Genomic DNA, 18,787 nt, shown 5'->3' on the forward strand with positions numbered 1-18,787 from the left:
AGAGGTACAGGGTTTGGGGGTGTTTTTGTCTTTAATACTCTATATAAGAATTAAAAGTGGATTTATGCAACAAACAGTAATACAGGATTCTATATTTGTTCATGTATTTAGCTTCCTTTACTGGTAATCTTATACTTTCATATGACTTCCTGTTGCGGTCTAGCACTTTTCTCTTTCAATATGCAGGACTCTAGCATTTTTTTGTATGGCAGGTTAGTGGTACTGAATTCCTTCAGTTTTTATTTGGGAAGATCTTAATTTCTTCAGTTTCAAAGCACATTTTTACAGGACACAATAATCTTGGTCGACAGTTTTTTCTTCTGCCACTTTTAGTATATTATCACATTCTTGTAATCTGCAATGTTTCTGCTGAGAAATCTGATAATCTTACTGAGGCTCCTCTGTACATGACGAGTCATTTTTCTCTTGCTGTTTTCAAGGTTCTCTTTGACTTTTAACAGTTTGGTTATAATGTAGGTCTTTTTGTGTTTTTGCTAGTTGGAGTTCATTGAATCCTTAAGTTAGTGTTTTCATTTCTTTCCTTAGATTTGAGAAGTTTTCAGCTATTATTTTTTTCAAATGAGCTCTCTGCCCCTTCTCTTTTCCTTCTGGGACTCCTATAATACATATATTGGCCTCTTTGATGGTGTCCCATAATTCTCTTAGGCTCTTTTCACTTTTCTTCATTCTTTTTTCTTTTTGTTCCTCTGACTCAATAGAGTCTGCCCTATGCAGGTTGCTCTACTGATTGGGGGATATAAGCATGAAAATGAAGTAATCCCTGTCCTTGATGGGCTTACAGTTTGATAGCAGGATAGGGAAAATGGTCAGAAAAATAAAGACTAACAACATAGAAGCAGAGAAGAAAAGTTCTTGGAAGATACTAAAAGGCTTATTTTGGGTTCTTTGTGCTTATAAAATGCTTAAATTGTGCTTTCTTGAATATAAAGTGACAGTAATATCCATAGTAGCAGCAAATGATTATTGTTGCAGTTGGGGGAAATGTTGGCAGAAGGGAAGAACAGTAGTAAAACAAGGATTAATTCAACAGTCTCTTTATTCTTAAATTAACTATTTTAAATCAGATGGTCTTAGATTATAGCAATACTAGTGTGGCTTTATTTAAAAATATAATATTGAGCTTACTAAAGTTCTGGGAAGGTTGTAGGCATGACTAGTAGTTTGGTGCCACCCAGTAAACAAGGCATAAAGTCTTAAACTAGCAAACTACAAAGAGGCAGAATTTTGTTTGGGGTAAAGCCAGGGGATAGGGTAGGGAGAGGTTATATCCTTAGTGATCTGTTACTTTTATAGTCATATATTTGTGTTCCATAGGCAGAAAGAGGAAGAGTTTGGGCTAAGGGTTACTGAATTGGGTAACTTTTTGTGTTTGCCAGAAAGCAGGAATTATCTCTAGAATTTTGTTTTGTTTTCCTAGAGCAAGGATTTTAAACTGGTAGTCCATATGCCTAATTCAGTTTCTAGATGTATACAGGTATATAATTATCTTCTAAGAACAAAGCTTATTTAAAAGAAAAAACACCAAAAACCTAACACTTCTTAAAAGATTATGTCTGGGGCTTTCTAAATTGTTTAAAAGATCAGTATGAAGAATTCTTGTAAACAGTTCTGAACTTGGTCTGTGTCCTTTTAACTTAAAAGGCTTTACAGTATAATTGCTCTGTAAATATCAGAATTTTCTGTATGTTGTGCAGTGTACACAAAGAAGCCGTCAAATGGCTTACCTTGTACTTATCAACTTGTTTATTTTTATACCTCCAAAAAGCTGTATTTTTTTTTTTACAAGAGCAGCTGCTACTTTGTAAATATTTTAATGGCTTCTGTTAAGTAGAGCTGTCAGTTTAACAAACAATGTTCTAAAAGATCTTCATTCTTCCGTGTATTGCATATCTTGAAATGTGTTTTACCCTGAAAATCTTTGGGAGATTTCAGACTGGAACAGACATCTCCTTTGAAGGCACAAAGCCAACATAAGAAGAGACAGATTTAAAGAATAACGTGTAAGATAACCAAGGAAATAGTGCCATTTATTTCAGAAGACAGATGTAGGACAGCAATAAGTTCTCTTAGCACACATCTCCTTTTTTGAACTCAATTGCAAATTGAAACACTGTTCAAATTAATAAACTGACTCAGGCAATATGATAATTACCATTATCTGAGTTTTATTCTTGGCTATGCCATTTGATCTTGGGCAGGTCATCTAACTTCTCAGATTGTTGGTAAGGGTTTTAGAAATGGGCATCTTGTATACTGTTGATTGTATATTGTTGTAAATCAACACTTAAAGGGAAATTTGGCAGTATGCATAAAAATAAAAATATTTCTCTCTTTGGCCTGGAAATACTGTACCTTGAAATTTATCCTAAACACTAGCATAATGTGTACAAAGATATTAACTAGGGTACTTTTATTTATACCAGCTTGTTATTTAAACATACCCCCTTCAACACACACATCTTATCATGGAATTTGAACATGTGTGAAACCAAAGAGAAAAGTATAAAGAACCCTTAGCTAGTTCTCCATCAGCCAGCTTCAATAATTACCAGTTATGGTCAATCTTATTTCTTCTCAGTCCTCTACCACTTCCACACTCTACCCACTGGCATAAGAATTGAAGCAAATCCTAGACAGATCATTTTATTTGAAATATTTTGTATTGTATCTCTTAAAAGATAAGTGCTTTTTATTATTTTTATTTTATTTTTATATAAGTATAATTAATATATTAGTTTTGGGTATACAATTCTATGCATTTACTCAGTGCTTATTAAATTAAGTGTACTCTTAATCCACTTTATTTCACCCATTCCCCCATCCACCTCTTCTCTGGAAACCACCAGTTCATTCTGTATATTTAAGAGTGTGTTTTCTTGTTTTTCTTTTTTTCTTTGGTTGTTCATTTGTTTCTTAAATTCCACATATGAGTGAACTCATATGGCATTTCTCTTACTTATTTCATTTAGTATTATACTCCCTAGGTCCATCTATGTTGTATGTTCTATGATATGGCAAGATTTCATTCCTTTTTTTTTTAATAACAGTAATATTCTTGTGTGTGTGTGTGTGTGTATACACAACTTCTTTTCCACTCATTATAGACACTCATTAGAGACACTTGGTTTGTTTCCATATCTTGGCTATTGTAAATAATGCTGTAATAAATATAGGGGTGCATATATCTTTTTGCAATAGTGTTTTCATTTTAAGTAGATACACAGTAGTGGAAATATTGGATTGTATGCTATTTCTATTTTTAATTTTTAAAAGATTTTATTAGAGAGATAGCAAGAGAGAGGACAAGTGGGGGGGGGGGGGAAGGGGGGGAAGGAGAAGCAGGCTCCCCACTGAGGAGGGAGCCCAACACGGGGCTCAATCCCAGGACCCTAGTACCATAACCTGAGCCGAAGGCAGATGCTTAACTGCCTGAGCCACCCAGGCACCATTTTTTAAAATTTTTTGAGGAATCTCTGTACTGTTCTCCACAGTGGCTGCACCAATTTGCATTCCCACCAACAGTGCACTAGGGTTCATTTTTTACCACATCCCCTCCAACACGTCACTTCTTGTCTTTTTGATTTTAGACATTCTGACAGGTGTGAGGTAGTTTGTAGGTCTTGTGGCTTCAGTTTGATGATTAGTTATGCTAAGCATCTTTTCATGTGTCCATTGGCCATCTGTATGACTTCTTTGGAAAAATTTCTATTCAGGTCCTCTGCCCATATTTCAATTGTATTATTTGGGGGGGTTAAGATGTATAACTTCTTTATATATTTTTGTTATTAACCCCTTATCAGATATGTCATTCGCAAATATCTTCTCCCATTCAGTAGGTTGTCTTTTTGTTTTGTGGATGGTTTTCTTCACTTTATGCAGAAGCTTTTCATTTTGGTGTAGTCCAGTACTTTAATTTTGTTTTTGTTTCCCTTGCCAGAGGGGCATATCTAGAAAAATGTTTCTGCGGCCAATGTCAAAGATATTACTGCCTATATATTCTTCTAGGAGTTTTATGGTTTCAGTTCTCAGAGTTAGGTCTTTCATTCATTTTGAGTTTATGTATGACTTAAAAAAGTGGTCTGTTTTCATTCTTTTGTATGTAGCTGTCCAGTTTTCCTAATACCATTTGTTGAAGAGACTGTTTTTCTCCCCCATTGAATGTTCTTGCCTCCTTTGTTGTAGATTAATTGTCTATAAAAGTATGAGTTTATTTCTGGACTCTCTATTGTGTTCTGTGGTCTGTTATTATGCCAGTATCCTACTCTTTTGATTCCTACAGCTTTGTAGTATATCTTGAAATTTGGGACTGTGATACCTTCAGCTTTATTCTCTTCTTCTCAAGATTGCTTTGGCTATTTGAGGTCTTTTGTGCCATACAAATTTTAGGATTATTTGTTCTAGATTATTTGTTTAGGATTATTTGTTTTAGAATTATTCTGTGAAAAATGTTGATGATATTTGATAGGGATTGCACTGAAACTGTAGATTGCTTTGGGTAGTTTATTTTTTTAAATCAATTAATTTTTTTTTTTTCTTTTTTGAGAGAGAGCTCACAAGCAGCAGGAGGAGGGGCAGAGGAAAGAGAGAGAATCTTAAGTAGGCTCCACTCCCAGCACAAAGCCTGAAGAGGGGCTGGATCTCATGACCTGGATCATGACCTGAGATGAAATCAGGAGTCGGGTATTTAACTGATTTGAGCCATCTAGGTGCCCCTAGACTGCTTTGGGTAGTATGTACATTTTAACAATATTGGTTTTTCCAGTCCATGGGCATGGTATATCTTTCCATTTTGTTGTGTTATCTTGTTTGATGCTTGGTTTAGTTTCTCTCTCTCTCTCTCTTTTTTTTAAATAGAAACTACATCATTAGTTAATAATGATATTGTCAGTTTAAGTTCAGATCTTCAGTTATTTTTCATCAGTGTTACTGTACTTATATCACCATTCTCCTATTTTGAAAATCCTGGTTCTTAATAATATTATCATTTGCTTTATTTTTTTATTTTAATGTTTTTTTATTATATTATGTTAGTCACCATTTGCTTTATTCTGTACCACATGTGTGACTCTTGTATTCTCAATAGTACTGCCACTGATATGATTATAAAGCAGTTAAAGATTTTTTTGAAAGACTATTTTTATCCTTGGGGTACACCTATTTGAGATATACAGTTACTGTATTTTTAAAAGTCACTTAGAATAATTCCTTCATTATTATGGCAACAATTGGATACCTAGTTAGGTTTGCTTCATTTCAGGATTACTTTTTTTAAAAGCTTATTTTGTTTTAGAATTATGTAAAATTAATGGTCCCAGAGTTCAGTCTATAAAGAAAGGTATATTCAAAGAAATCTAATTTCCACACCTGTACTCATCTCCCTGGTTCCTTCTTCTCTTTATAGTAACTATTATAAAAATTTAAACAAAAATATATAAACAGTGCTATAATAAATAGCTTTGTGCATTCATCTTTCCATGTATATATGTGTGTGTGTATATATGTATATTTTTCTTTTTTGATGAGGGTGTCTTTGGATTAGATTTCTAGAAGTGAGATTTCTGGATCAAAGGGTAACTTCATAGATTTATCAGATATTGCCAAATACTCTTATATAGGACTTATATTATTTTCCATTCCCACTGGCAGTGTATATATTCATCCCTCCAACCTTGTCAACAGAATATACTGTCGGACTTTTAGAATCTAACAGATGGAAAATATCTCAGGGTGGTTTTAATTTGATGGGAACTTTCTGTTCCTGTCTTTAATCCATTTTTCTTTAAGAATGTGGGTCTTTATTTTAGAAGCTCTATTATTTTAGAGATAGTAAGTTTGTTTTTTTTTTTGTTTTTTTTTTAAGAGAGCATGAGTGAGCTCAAGCAGTGGGGGGAAGGTCAGAAGGAGAAGGAGAGAATCTTAAACAGACTCCACACCCAATGTGGGGCCCAGCATGGGCTCAATTTCAGTACCCTGAGACCATGACCTGAGCTGAAATCAAAAGTCAGATGCTTAACTGAGCCACTGAGGTGCCCCTAGAGATACTAAATTTTTATTCACATAAGTTGCAAGTATTTTTCCATTAGTCGTATCTTAAAAATTTGCTTAATGTGGTTTATCCCTGTAAAATATTTTAATTTTAGGTTATTACATATCACTTTTCCCTTTTAACTTCTGGATTTTGAAACTTGGTGCCTTGATTTTTTGTTGCCATGACCAGTTACCACAAATTTAGCACCTTACATCAACGACCATCTGTTCTCTCACTGTTCTTTGGTTTAGAATTCCATGTATAGTGCAGCTTGGCTGGATCCCTTGCTCAGGGCCTTACAAGATTGTAATCAAGTTGTCAGCTGGGCAGGGCTGGGCTGGTGTCTGAAGGTTCTGTGGGGAAGATTTTGTTGCAAGCTCATTCAGATTGTTGGCTGACTTCAGTTCCTTGAGGTTGTAGCACTAAGGTCTCTTATTCCTTTCTGGTTATCAGCATGGGGCCATTCCTTTGCTCCTAGAGGTTGCCTGCATTCCCTCTCAAGCTCTCCATGAGGATTCCTCCAGCAAGAGTAGTTCAAATTTCTTTCACACTTCAAAACTTTCTGATCTTTTTTAACTGCCACATTTTTTTTTGACTCTGATAGATTCCTAAAATTGCCAATCTAAAGAATTCTAGTATAACATTTGCAAAGTCCCTTTTGCCATGTAGCATAGCATATTCACACGTTCTAGGGATTCAGATATGGACATCTTCGGAGGATCCATTTTGCCTACCACTCCTCTTTTGAAAGTTTCCCTAATTCCCAGCTTATACTGGACTTAACCCATGTGTTTTTTTCTAGTGCTTAGTTTATATTTAAATCCTTCATCCTTCGTGACTTTATGATGTGAGGAGTGAATCCAGTTTTATTTTAACAAATCCAATATAATCATTCCACTTATTAGGTTCCACTTCCTAAAAAGTTGAAGTTCATCTTTACCTCACTGATTTGAACTGCTCTTATCATATACTAAATTTCATAGGAATTGTCTACTCTGTTCCATTGGGATACCAATATAATACTTTTAATTATAGAGTCTTTATGGTATGCTTAAATGTCTGTGGGACCATTGCCTCTCATTCTTCTTTTGCAAGATTTTCCTGGCTTTTCTTTTCTTTTCTCTCTCTCTCTCTCTTTTTTTTTTTACATCTCTTCTTCTTCTTCTTCTTCTTCCTCCTCCTCCTCCTCCTCCTCCTCCTCCTTCTTCTTCTTCTCTTTCTTCTTCTTCTTCTCCTTCTTCTTCTTCTTTCTTTGCTTTTCTTGTTTATTCATCTTTCCAAACAATTTTACAGGTAACTCGTTGATATCGGGGGGAAAAAGTCTGATGTTATTTTTACAAGCATAGTATTAAATTTATAAGTTAAGTTGGGGAGAACTGATTGTGTCAAATGTCCTTTCTGTACCTGTGGAAGTGATATAAGGTTTTACTTCTTAGTTCTATGAATATAATGAATTAATGGATTTCCTAACATAAAACCATTCTTGCAAACAGGAATAAACCACACTTGGTCATGATTTTTTAAATGTGCTATTAGATCCATTTGCTGATGTTTCATTTAAGAGTTGTTATAATGATATTCATAAGTGAGAATGGTCTGAAGTAATGCCTTTGGTAGGTACAAAATCAGTGGTTTACTTTACTCATATAACAGGAACTTTGAAATTTGCCTCCTTTTTAATGGCCTGGGAAAGTTTAACAGTCATTGAGATACTCTGATTTTTACATATGTGGTAGAATTTTCCTACTGAAGTATTTTAGTGTGGGAGGAGAGCATTTCAGTTCTTCTGTTTTCTTCTATGTTAACTTGTCATTTAAGACTTAATGCTAGTCTGGTAAATTATAGTCTTCTTAAAAATTATCCATTCCATTTTTTAAAAAATTTTATTTATTTTTCTTATAATATTTTTTATTATGTTAGTCACCATACATTACATCCCTGGTTTTTGATGTAAAGTTCGATGATTCGTTAGTTGCGTATAACACCCAGTGCACCATGCAATACGTGCCCTCCTTACTACCCATCACCAGCCTATCCCATTCCCCTACCCCTTTCCAGTGAAGTCTTCAAATTCATTCACAGAGTTCTGTAAAATAGTTTCTTATGATACTTTAAATTTCTTCTGTTTTGATCATCATTCCCCATTTATCATGTCTAATTCTGTGTATTTGTATATCCTTCCTTTTCCCCTTGAAAAGGGGTAGCTAGTGATTTAAGTTGATGATTTTTTTCAAATGACCAAATTTTGGATTTATTCTGTTGATTTTCTATTTTCTAGCTTCAATTTCTAGAAATTAAATGGTAGAAACTCTAGCATTTAATTTGTTTTCACTTTTATTCATTCTTTCCTTCTGTTTTTTTTTTTTTTTTTTGAGGGGTAGAGGATGGCTTTGTTTTTGTTTCTTGGCTTTTAAGTTCTATATGAGTCTTTGAATTTCATTTTTAATGTAGCTTAAATACTATAAATTTTTCTGTGATAAGTCAAAGATTTTGATATATTAGATTTTCATTTTTATTTTTAAGAAATTCTGCAATTTAACTTGATCTAAGAATATGCAATACTATGTTTTCAAATTTCCAGGTAACAGGACTTTTCGTTTTTTTAAAAAAATAATCTCTACACCCAGTGTGAGGCTTGAACTCACAACCCTGAGATCAAGACTTGCACGCTGTACTGACTGTGCCAGCCATGTACCCCAACAGGCCTTTTAATTTTTATTTTATTCCTCATTTTATTCTCTCAGGTCAGAGTACACTTTCCTATTTTATTTTTCTTTTCTTCAGATTAACAGGCTTATTGCAGTTTCCCTCGTATGTAGCCTAAGATGGGGCTAATTTTCCTGAATGTTTCCATGAGCATTTACCAAAAGGTAACCCTACATTATCAGAGTTCAGAGTTTATTATAGATCTAAAAGATCTAACTCACTGATTATGTTGTTTAGGTCTTCTGCATCCTCTCTAATTTTTTGTCTACTTGATCTTTCTTAAATTGAAAGTATATTCCCCTTGCATTTCTTGTAATTTCTGCTTAATGATGGCTGTTGCCATGTTGTTTGGAATTTTCAGAACTATTACATCTTCATTATGAACTGCATCTTTTAGCATTATCAAGTGTCCTTGTTTCTCTTTTTGGTCTGATTTCTACCTTATGAGTTATCAAAGCGTACCTCCCATTTGTTTGAATTTGCTTTTGTCCACATCTTTATTTATCTTTGTATTTTTAATCTTTCTGAATCAATCTCTCCTTTTCCTTTTCCTTGCATCCCTCCACTTCTCCCTCCCTGAGAGTGTGTATCCATCTTGCATGCAGTGTAGTATTGGATTTTGCTTTGTTAGCTAATCTGAACTTTGTCTTTTTATAAATGAGTTTAATTCATTTACATTTATTGATATGATGTTCATGTTTGGCCTCAAATTTGTCATGTTTCATTGTATATACACACACAGGGACTATGTTACCTGCTTTATTTAATGTGTATATAAACTTAATGCTTGGGAAGGCTTGTTTTTACTCTAATAGTTACATTTGTATGTGTACCTTTATATAATACCCTTGACACCTTTCTCTTTTTAGGGGAGCACTGTCTGTTGGTTCCCTACTGTGAGCAATATGGGAATTAGCTCCAAGTCCATTTTCCTTTTTATTCTTCTTCTCTAATGTCAGCTTTGAAGTTATCTCTTCCTTCCAGCCATTATCTATAAGGCAGTCATTTTTTGATAGTTGTACTGTGTTATGTCCTCTCTTATAACCATTAGCTGTTTTTTTTTTTTTTTATTGCGGTAAAAAATACGTTAACTTAAGATTTACCATCTCAACAGTTTTTAGGTATACAGTTCAGGAGTGTTAAGTGTATTCACACTGTTTTGCAATAGAGCTCTAGAACCTTTTACCTAGCAAAACTGAAATTCTGTACCCATTAAACAACAATCCCCCTCAGCAACCACCTTTTTACTTAGACTACTTGCAATACTTTGTATGAGTAGAATCATATAGGATTTGTCCTTTTGTGACTGGTTATTCATCATTTAGCTTTTAAAAAGAATTTACTAATTTTTTAATTTTAATTCTAGTATAGTTAATGTACAGTATTAGTTTCAGGTGTACATTATAGGGATTCAGCAATTCTATATATTTTTCAGAACTCATCATAAGTGTACTTTTTAATCCCCATCACCTGTTTCACCCATCCTCCCATCCTCCTCCCCAAACCATCAGTTTGCTCTCTATAGTTAAGAGTCTGTTTCTTGGTTTGTCTCTTGTGTTTCCTTTGTTCATCTGTTTTCTTAAATTCCACATGAGCAAAATCATATGGTATGTCTTTCTCTGACTTATTTCACTTAGTATTATACTCTCTAGCTCCATCCATATTGTTGGAAATGGCAAGATTTCATTTTTTAAAAAATTATAGTTGACACAGAACATTACATTAGTTTCAGTATATAAAATATTGATTTGACAGGTCTATAGGTTATGCTATGCGCACTGCAACTGTAGCTACCATATGTCACCATACAACACTATTACAATACTACTGACTATATTCCCTATGCTATACCTTTCATGACCAAGACTTTTATTCATTCCATAACTGAAAGCCTATACCTCCCATTCCTCTTCACCCAATTCCTTCAATCCCCTCCCCTCTGGCAACCATCAGTTTGTTCTCTGTATTTATGGGTCTGTTTCTGCTTTTGGTTTGTTCTTTCGTGTGGTTTTTTAGATTTATGTTTTACATAAACATGAAGTCATACGGTATGTGTCTTTCTGTGACTTATTTCACTTAACATAATACCTTCTGAGTTCAATCATGTTGTTGCACATGGCAAGATTTCATTCTTTTTTATGGGTGAATAATACTCTATTATATGTTTGTGTGTATATATATCACATTTTCTTTATCCATTGATCCATCAATGGACACAGGTTGCTTGGCTATGCGAATGATGCTGCAGTGAACATGGAAGTGCAGATCTCTCTTCAAGATCCTGATTTCACTTCCTTTGGATTTATACTTAGAAGTGGGATTACTGGATCATTTGGTAGTTCTTTTTTTTTTTTTTGAGGAACCTTCATAGTGTTTTCTGTACTGGCTGCACCAATGTACATTCTAATAGTGCACATCCTCAGCAACACTTATTATTTGTTGTCTTTTTGATAATAGCCATTCTAACAGGTGTAAGGTGATGTCTCATTGTAGTTTTGATTTGCATTGCCCTGAAGATTAGTGATGTGAGGCACCTTATTAGATTCTTTCCCCATTTTTAATTGGATTGTTTAGGGTTTTTTGCTATTAAGTTGTATGAATTCTTTATATATTTTGGATTTTAACCACTTATCTGATTTGCAAATATTTTCTCCCATTCTGTAAGTTGTCCTTATTTGGTTGATAGTTTTCTTCAGTTATTTTTTATTTTTCAAGTGTTTTGTCCTTTAAATTTTCTAGTTATTTTAAGGCATTGTCTTTATTTGGTTTTGTGATACTTCTAGTTTAAGCTCCACTTCTGAAATGATTTTTTTCCCTTTTATTTCTAATTATTTTATTAGTTTTTTTCATGTCTAAGAAATCTTGCTTCTTTAATCACCTCAGTTATGAATTTCTCCAAAACTGATTTATGTTATTCTTTCATAACTTCTATCATAATGTATATTAATTTATTTAAGCTTACTTTAGAATATTAGTGTCAGTTTTCATGTACTTGTGGGCATGTTTTTCTAGAGTGCTTTCATTCTAGGGAAATTATCCTGCTCTTCTGTTTTTTATAAGTAACTTTGTATGAGATTTGATGGTAACTTTTACCATTATTCGTTTTTATGAGAAATTGGTTTTTCTACTTTTTAGAGGGCATGAGAGGCCAAAATAACTTTTTAAACTCTTTATAAGTTTGGATCACCTAGGTGTGTTATGTTCATCAAGCAGTCAAATAGACAGTTTCCTATTACTGTCTTATTCTGTTTAGGCTGCTCTACCAGAATATCACCAACTTGGGTAGCTTATAAACAACAGGAACTTTATTTATTTATATTTCTATTCAATTAGCCAACATATAGTACATCATTAGTTTCAGATGTAGTGTTCAGTAATTTATCAGTTGCATATAACACCCACTGCTCATCACATCATGTGCCCTACTTGGAACTTATTTAACACTGAAGATGAAGATGCTAATACTTACTTTAAATAAGATTGAAAAAAAAAAAAAACTCAGTGACATGTTTTCCCTTTGAAACACAGAAATAAGTCCATAAAACAAGAATCAAAATAACCTTTTAAAACAAGGGTTGTCTAGTGACTAACATAACATAGTAATAAAAAAAATAAACTAAAACAAGGGTTGCTAAACATGGCAAGGCTAAATCCAGCCTGATGCTTGTTTTTCTGCAACCCATAAGCAAGGAGTGATTTTTGTATTTTTTAATGGTTGGAAAAAAGTCAAAAGAAAAGTAATGTTTTGTGACAAGTGAAGTTTATATGAAATTTATATGTCAGTGCCCACAAGTAAAGTTTTATTGGAACTCAGCTGTGGTCATTCATTTACATATTATCTATGGCTGCTTTTGCTCAATAGCAGAGTTGAGTAGTTGTGACAGAAACTATGGCCCACAAAGTCTAAAATATTTACCATGTGGCCTTTTATAGAACAAAATGAGATAGAATATCTCATTAACCTGGAAAAGCTGGGTCCATTAGAATCCTGGATTTTAGATCATCTCTTCAAATTTATTTTGGTTCTATCAGAGTGATCAATAAAATAATTGGTTTGATCCTCAATTAGAATTTTTCATTTTCATTCATGACTTTGGTAGGGCCAACAGATAAAGTATTTGAAATAGTTTTCTTTCTCCCTAACTAAAACCTTACCTCACAGCTGTCATCCTGGAGTAAAAGGGAAGACTAACATATCATTTTGTGCTGGGCCACATAATTAATGGACCAGTGCACACATTGATGGGTTTAGATGAAAAGTGACTGAAATTTGAACTGTTAGCTTTCCCTTTCTTGTTACTTCAAAACTAGTTTGGGCTTTAAACATCAACTTACAGGTGTTTATCTTTTCTTACTTGTCAGATAAATCGGCTTCCTGAGACATAGTTGTGTGGTTTGGTCCACCTCAAAAAGAAAACCCCAGTAATCCTACAGTTGAATCCACAGACAAAGACTAAACTACCTAATATCCCTTAAGGTTGCCTCCATCTATTGACATATCCTTCATATCCATTCAGATATGAAAAATTAGAAGTGTCACTATTGAATACTAAGTTACTGAACAATCACACTGAAAGATCTTTACCTCATAGTGTAAGCCCTGACCAGAATTCAATTTGGTAATTTATGGTAAAGGATTAAAACCTTAATACTTACCTAAAAGCTAGACATTTGAATCATTACATTATTGAAATTTAGACCACAAAAATTATTTTGTTGCAAGCAAGGTTTTTGGTTAAGGGAGAAGAGGGGATTATGAGGGATTTTCATTGACTATACTGTACTCTTTACAATTTGAATTTTTTCAATAGCTCATATTTTAGTAAGACTAGTTAAGATTAAATTATCTAATATTCAGTAATTAATATTTAGAATATTATTACTAAGAAGCCAATAAACTGTAATACTGGTTTTTATCCCTTATTTCAGTTCAAAATTACACAGTAAGAAAAGTATAATGTCAATGTCTATTTTTTCTGCATCTGTTTTAGTGTTTTAATGTAAACTTAGGCATTTCTAATAAAATATAGTATGCTTTAAAATAGACTTTTTTCACCATAGGTCTCCAGTGAAGCTTTTGGTATTGATAGCAATTTCAATTCAGTATATACTAATAGTGTTCTAAAATACTGGTTCAAAACCTGCCAACGGTTAATAAAATTATTTTCTTTGTCCTCAATCTGAAATAGCTGAACTATAATGAAGGGTGAATTAGCTAATTATACTGTTTAAATGTATAACACACACACACACACACAGTGTGATAAATCTTCTTTGGATTGCTCTTTGCTATTTGGGTTTATTATTTCATTTTTTTTCCAGATGGATGCTTTTATGAGCCAAAACATAGGAGCAATTTCTGAATTTACCTTTAGGCATTAAGACAAAAGAAGTAGGGGTATTATAACCCAACTTGTTTAAAACATCACTATGCTACTTTGAATGACAGTTTACAATTTACAAGTAGGGTGTGACTAATAAAGTCACTGAAGCAGACATAAGCATAGGTTTCTTTTATACACACTCCTGGCCTGTCAGTCACATCTCCCAAATGCTTTGCTGCACAGGCATGCCAATAACTAAAACCACATTTTATCATTCTTGTACCCAAAGACTTTTAAAAGGCCATACAACCATATTAGTGTTTGAAAATTCCAGATTAAAGTTGAATTCCTCAAGCAGAGACTTCTTTTCCATCTAAAAGAGTAAAATTTTCTTGCAACTGATATAATGTATTATAGGAGTGATGAAAATTATAATTGAAAAAAATTGTTAAAACTTTGGCTTTAAAGTACTTGTTCTGCCTTGTTTCCAACATTTTTTATATAGTAACTTTTACACATCTAGAAAATGTTAATACAGATGACTTATATATGTATATTATCTTCAGTGGTTTAATGCATATTTTATGCAAATTAAGGTATAGTAAAAACAAACAACAGCAACAAAAAACCTATGCTATGCTGACTACATCCCCTTTACCATCTTCCCTGAACATGGCATCCACAGTAATTTTTTCTTATTTATTTATGTGTTATCTGTATGTATTTTATCTTTTGTGTGGTAATCTGGTACATAAATTTAACTCTAAAGCTTAGATTTGGGTGGCAGAAGCAGAGTTTAAGCCAATAAAAGTTTTAGCATTTTCTAGTTTTAGAAAATTGGTTCCCATGATAGCAGATTTCAATGCTGGATATGAGGTTGTTAGTTACTTCTTGTATACCCTCTGTGGTTGGAGCATGGGGTGATAAAGTAACTTGAGGGAGGCAGGGAACAGCAGAAGAGTAGGTGAATTTGACTGAACGTGTACAACTCTAAGTTGAACGTGAGGTAGTTGGTTACAACTATGACTGTGAAAGGCTCAAGGAAACTTTTAGCTCAAATGGATAGTATGGATGTGTTCTGGAATAAAATGGTGTTTCCAGCTTTGATTGTGTCTCCTGACGACTGTTGTCTGTTGCTTGGTACATAAGAAAGTTTTCTCTAAGTCTTTTTAGGTTTCTTAGTATGAAGTCCTTCCTAAACTCTTGATTTGTGAGGCTTTGTGAAATTACCCAGAGGTGCAGAAAAAAACCAGAAAACAGGCTAGTATCTTTTTGAATTAGTATTCTGGTTTTCCTTGAGTAATTCCAGTAGTGGAGTTATTGGATCATATGGTATTTCTGTTTTTAAGTTTTTGAGGAAACTCCATACTTCCCCAGTGGCTACATCAATTTATATTTTCACCAACAGTGCCTGAGTGTTCCTTTTTCTCCATATCCTCACCATCCCTTGTTGTTTCTTGTCTTTTTATTTTAGCCATTCTGACAGGTGTCAGGTGATATCTTATTGTGGTTTTGATTTGCATGTCTTTGATGATGTGTCTGAGCCTTTTTTCACATGTCTGTTGGCTATCTGTATATCTTCTTTGGAAAAATGTTCAGATTCTCTGTCCATTTTTTAATCAGATTGTGGGGTTTTTTTTGATATTGAGTTTAAGTTCTCTATATATTTTAGATATTTATACCTTTTTGTGTATATCATTTGCAAATATCTTCTATTCAGTAGGCTGCCTTGTTTTCTTGATGGTTTCCTTCATTGTGCAAAAGCTTTTTATTTTGATGTAGCATTATCGTCCGTAACCGATATGGAATCAGTCTAAGTGTCCATCAATAAACAAATGGATAAGGAAGATGTGATGTATACACACACACATGCATACACGCACACGCACATATGTACAATGGAACATTACACAGCCATCAAAAGGATGAGATCATGCCACTTGTGACAACATGGATAGACCTAGAGAGTGTTATGCTAAGTGAAAAAAAGAGAAAGACAAATACCATATGACTTAACTCACACATGGAATCTAAAAAAACAAATGAACAAACAGCAGAATCAGACCTATAAATACAGAGAACAAACTCATGGTTGCCAGAGGGGAGAGGGTAGCAGGATGGGCAAAATGGGTGAAAATGAGTAGAAGATACAGGCTTCCAGTTATGGAATGAGTAAGAGATGGAATAAAAGGACAGCATAAGGAATATAGTCAGTGGTATTGTAATAGCTTGTATGGTGACAGATGGTGCTACACTTGAGGTGAGCATAGCACAATGTATGAACTTGTGGAATTACTATGTTGTACATGTGAATTGAGTGTAACATTGTATGTCAATGTATTCTCAAATAATTTTTTAAAAAGGTGAAAAAAAAGGCATGGATTACTATGCAGTGATATTCTGTAAATGCAGTAAATTATTATTTATTGGCATAGTAACCCTCCAGTGCAGAGCTTATATTTGAGTTTTTCTTTTAGATACATAGAACCAGGTATATTGCCACATGACTTCCCCATCTTTTGGCCTATATCCCTTATCTTTAGAGTCTCATCTCTAAAACGTTCTTGATTTAGGTTAGGTATTGCTATGTGTAGATGTCCACTTGTTTCTTTCTAATTGTCTTTGTTAATTAAAATTACATGGAGAATTTATAACTAGAACTCAGGCAAAGTCAACACTTTTTTGAGAAGGTTCATTAAACAGAGCAATAAGATTAGAAAAATAGGGTGTGCAATAACCTGTGAATCCCAGAAACGTGTAAATATCTTTGAGGAGGGGGTGTGGGTTGTACCACTCTGGGTTAGATCCTTTCCCATAGTTAGAACATGGCCGGGGAGAGTCACCTGTGGGCTCTCCAAAGGTACATCCTTAAGGGTTGGTCCAGTGGTGATACTCTTGCAGACATTTCAGCTTTGCCTAAACAGAGATTCATATAAAGTTGAAAGCTAAGGATGAAAAAGTAAAGATTTCACTCACACACACACTCGGATGCACACACATGATCACTCCTAGTATAAAAGATCAAACTTCAAACTTTAGTATCTGGCTGAAGCACCACAGTGGGCTTAAGGACATCACAAATAACTTTTAGCTTAAGAGTTTCTGGAAGGCTTTTCTACTTACACTGCTCCCCTGTAAGTACAACTTTTTTAAGACACAGACCTCACATTGTAGAGTGCTGGCAAAATAGGAGTTCTCTCAGGCCCCACCTACTTCCTTTTTTTAACAAGACAGTAGAAAAAAGCTGCAGCTCTCACATATCAGAGCCATTGATGAGGAATGTAGGAACAGAAGCATCTGGCTTGGATAATAACTACATTGTTTGCCATGCTAAGCACTAAGTCCTTCACTTACAGTCCTAGTGATAGGCTAAGTCCTTTTGTTTCTTGGTTTGTTGACTATGTTTAAGGCCCTGCCTAGAGGTGAAGCTTGCAGTATTTGAGTCAGCAATACAACACAGCCTGAATTTGTAGCTGTTAAATGTACAGTGATTCTAAGCATGGATATAAGCAATTTAATATTTCATTATGCTTTTTAGTCTAGAAGTATCACAAAGATATTTTTAAAATTGTAAATGCATTGTTTTATTAAAATTATGTATGTGTGTTATATACATATGTTCATCACCTATGAGTTTGATTTTGGCAGTTTTTAAATTATTTTTATTTCTTTTTACTTTTTTGAAAGATTTTATTTATTTGCGAGAGAGAGAGAGAGCGCGCATGAGCAGGGGGAGGGGCAGCGGGAAAGGTAAGTCCAGTGCGGTGCTCGATCCAAGGACTCCAGGATCATGACCTGAGCCAAAGTCAGACGCTTAACTGACTGAGCCACCCAGGTGTCCCTCAACAGTTTGTTTTAAAAAGAGGAAAAAGTCTATCAAGGTTAAGAACAATTGATCTAACCTATAAAGCCTAAGAAAAAATGGGGAAGTGGCCCCCCAAAAGCAGTTTTCTATATAGAAAATATAAAATTGATATATTTTTTAATTATTTTAGTCTCTTATTAAAGAAAAATGAAAAATGACTATATCAGTTTTAAATAAATAAGTCTAAATGTAGGAAATGTTAGGTCTTTAAACTAAGAATTCCTATTTGAAGGGAAACAACCCATCGTCCATTGATAATACTCATGAATTCTATTCATACCTGAATGTTGGGGTCATTTTGACTAAATTGTGCAATGCATTTTTGGCTGTTCAGATAATTTCTGAGAGACAAATGATAATCAGCAAAGACTCAGATTCTTCATTAACCCAGTGATATTATCAGAGAACGTTTTACTACCCTCCTACGTGAGTATCACTAGACAGCAGATGTTTAATTTCAAAAATCTAAGTAGCACTCACAAACTGGGCGACGTGAGGAAAAGAGTATTGCTGCAGTTATATGAAGGCTCCTTGGAAGAGAGGAACTGAACAATAATAGTATAGTTTCTACTTTCCTATAGCATTTATAAGAGCCCCATTCTAGGGAAGTCAGTGGGCAAGGTTTGAGTGAATTCTGCAAAACTGAAGACATACAGCTTTACATGTGTGATATATATATATCACACACATACACCACATACCACATCTTCTTTATCGATTCACTATGGATGGACATTTGGGCTCTTTCCATAGTTTGGCTATTGTTGATAAGGCTGTTATAAACAGGGTCCATGTACTCCTTTGAATCTGTATTTTTATATCCTTTGGGTAAATACCTAGTAG

At 34.0% G+C, this 18,787-nt stretch overlaps 1 protein-coding gene across 6 annotated transcripts in view; it reads right to left on the bottom strand.

The window, feature by feature from the left end:
* Positions 1–18,787, bottom strand: part of WDPCP (WD repeat containing planar cell polarity effector) — a 466,454-nt gene that overhangs the window by 76,432 nt on the left and 371,235 nt on the right. The window contains exon 15 of one of the 6 annotated variants that reach the window (XM_087863433.1): positions 13,756–16,995. The exons of the other annotated variants lie outside the window; for them this stretch is intronic. Coding sequence (XP_087719559.1) covers positions 16,919–16,995 — 77 coding nt within the window. The 3' untranslated portion in view covers positions 13,756–16,918. Of the gene's footprint in view, positions 1–13,755; positions 16,996–18,787 lie in introns of those variants that run through there. 6 annotated transcript variants of the gene reach the window in all.

Source organism: Ursus americanus, chromosome 7, assembly GCF_024610735.1.
Source record: "Ursus americanus isolate L20-20 chromosome 7, mUrsAme1.1.p, whole genome shotgun sequence".
Lineage (NCBI taxonomy): Eukaryota > Metazoa > Chordata > Mammalia > Carnivora > Ursidae > Ursus > Ursus americanus.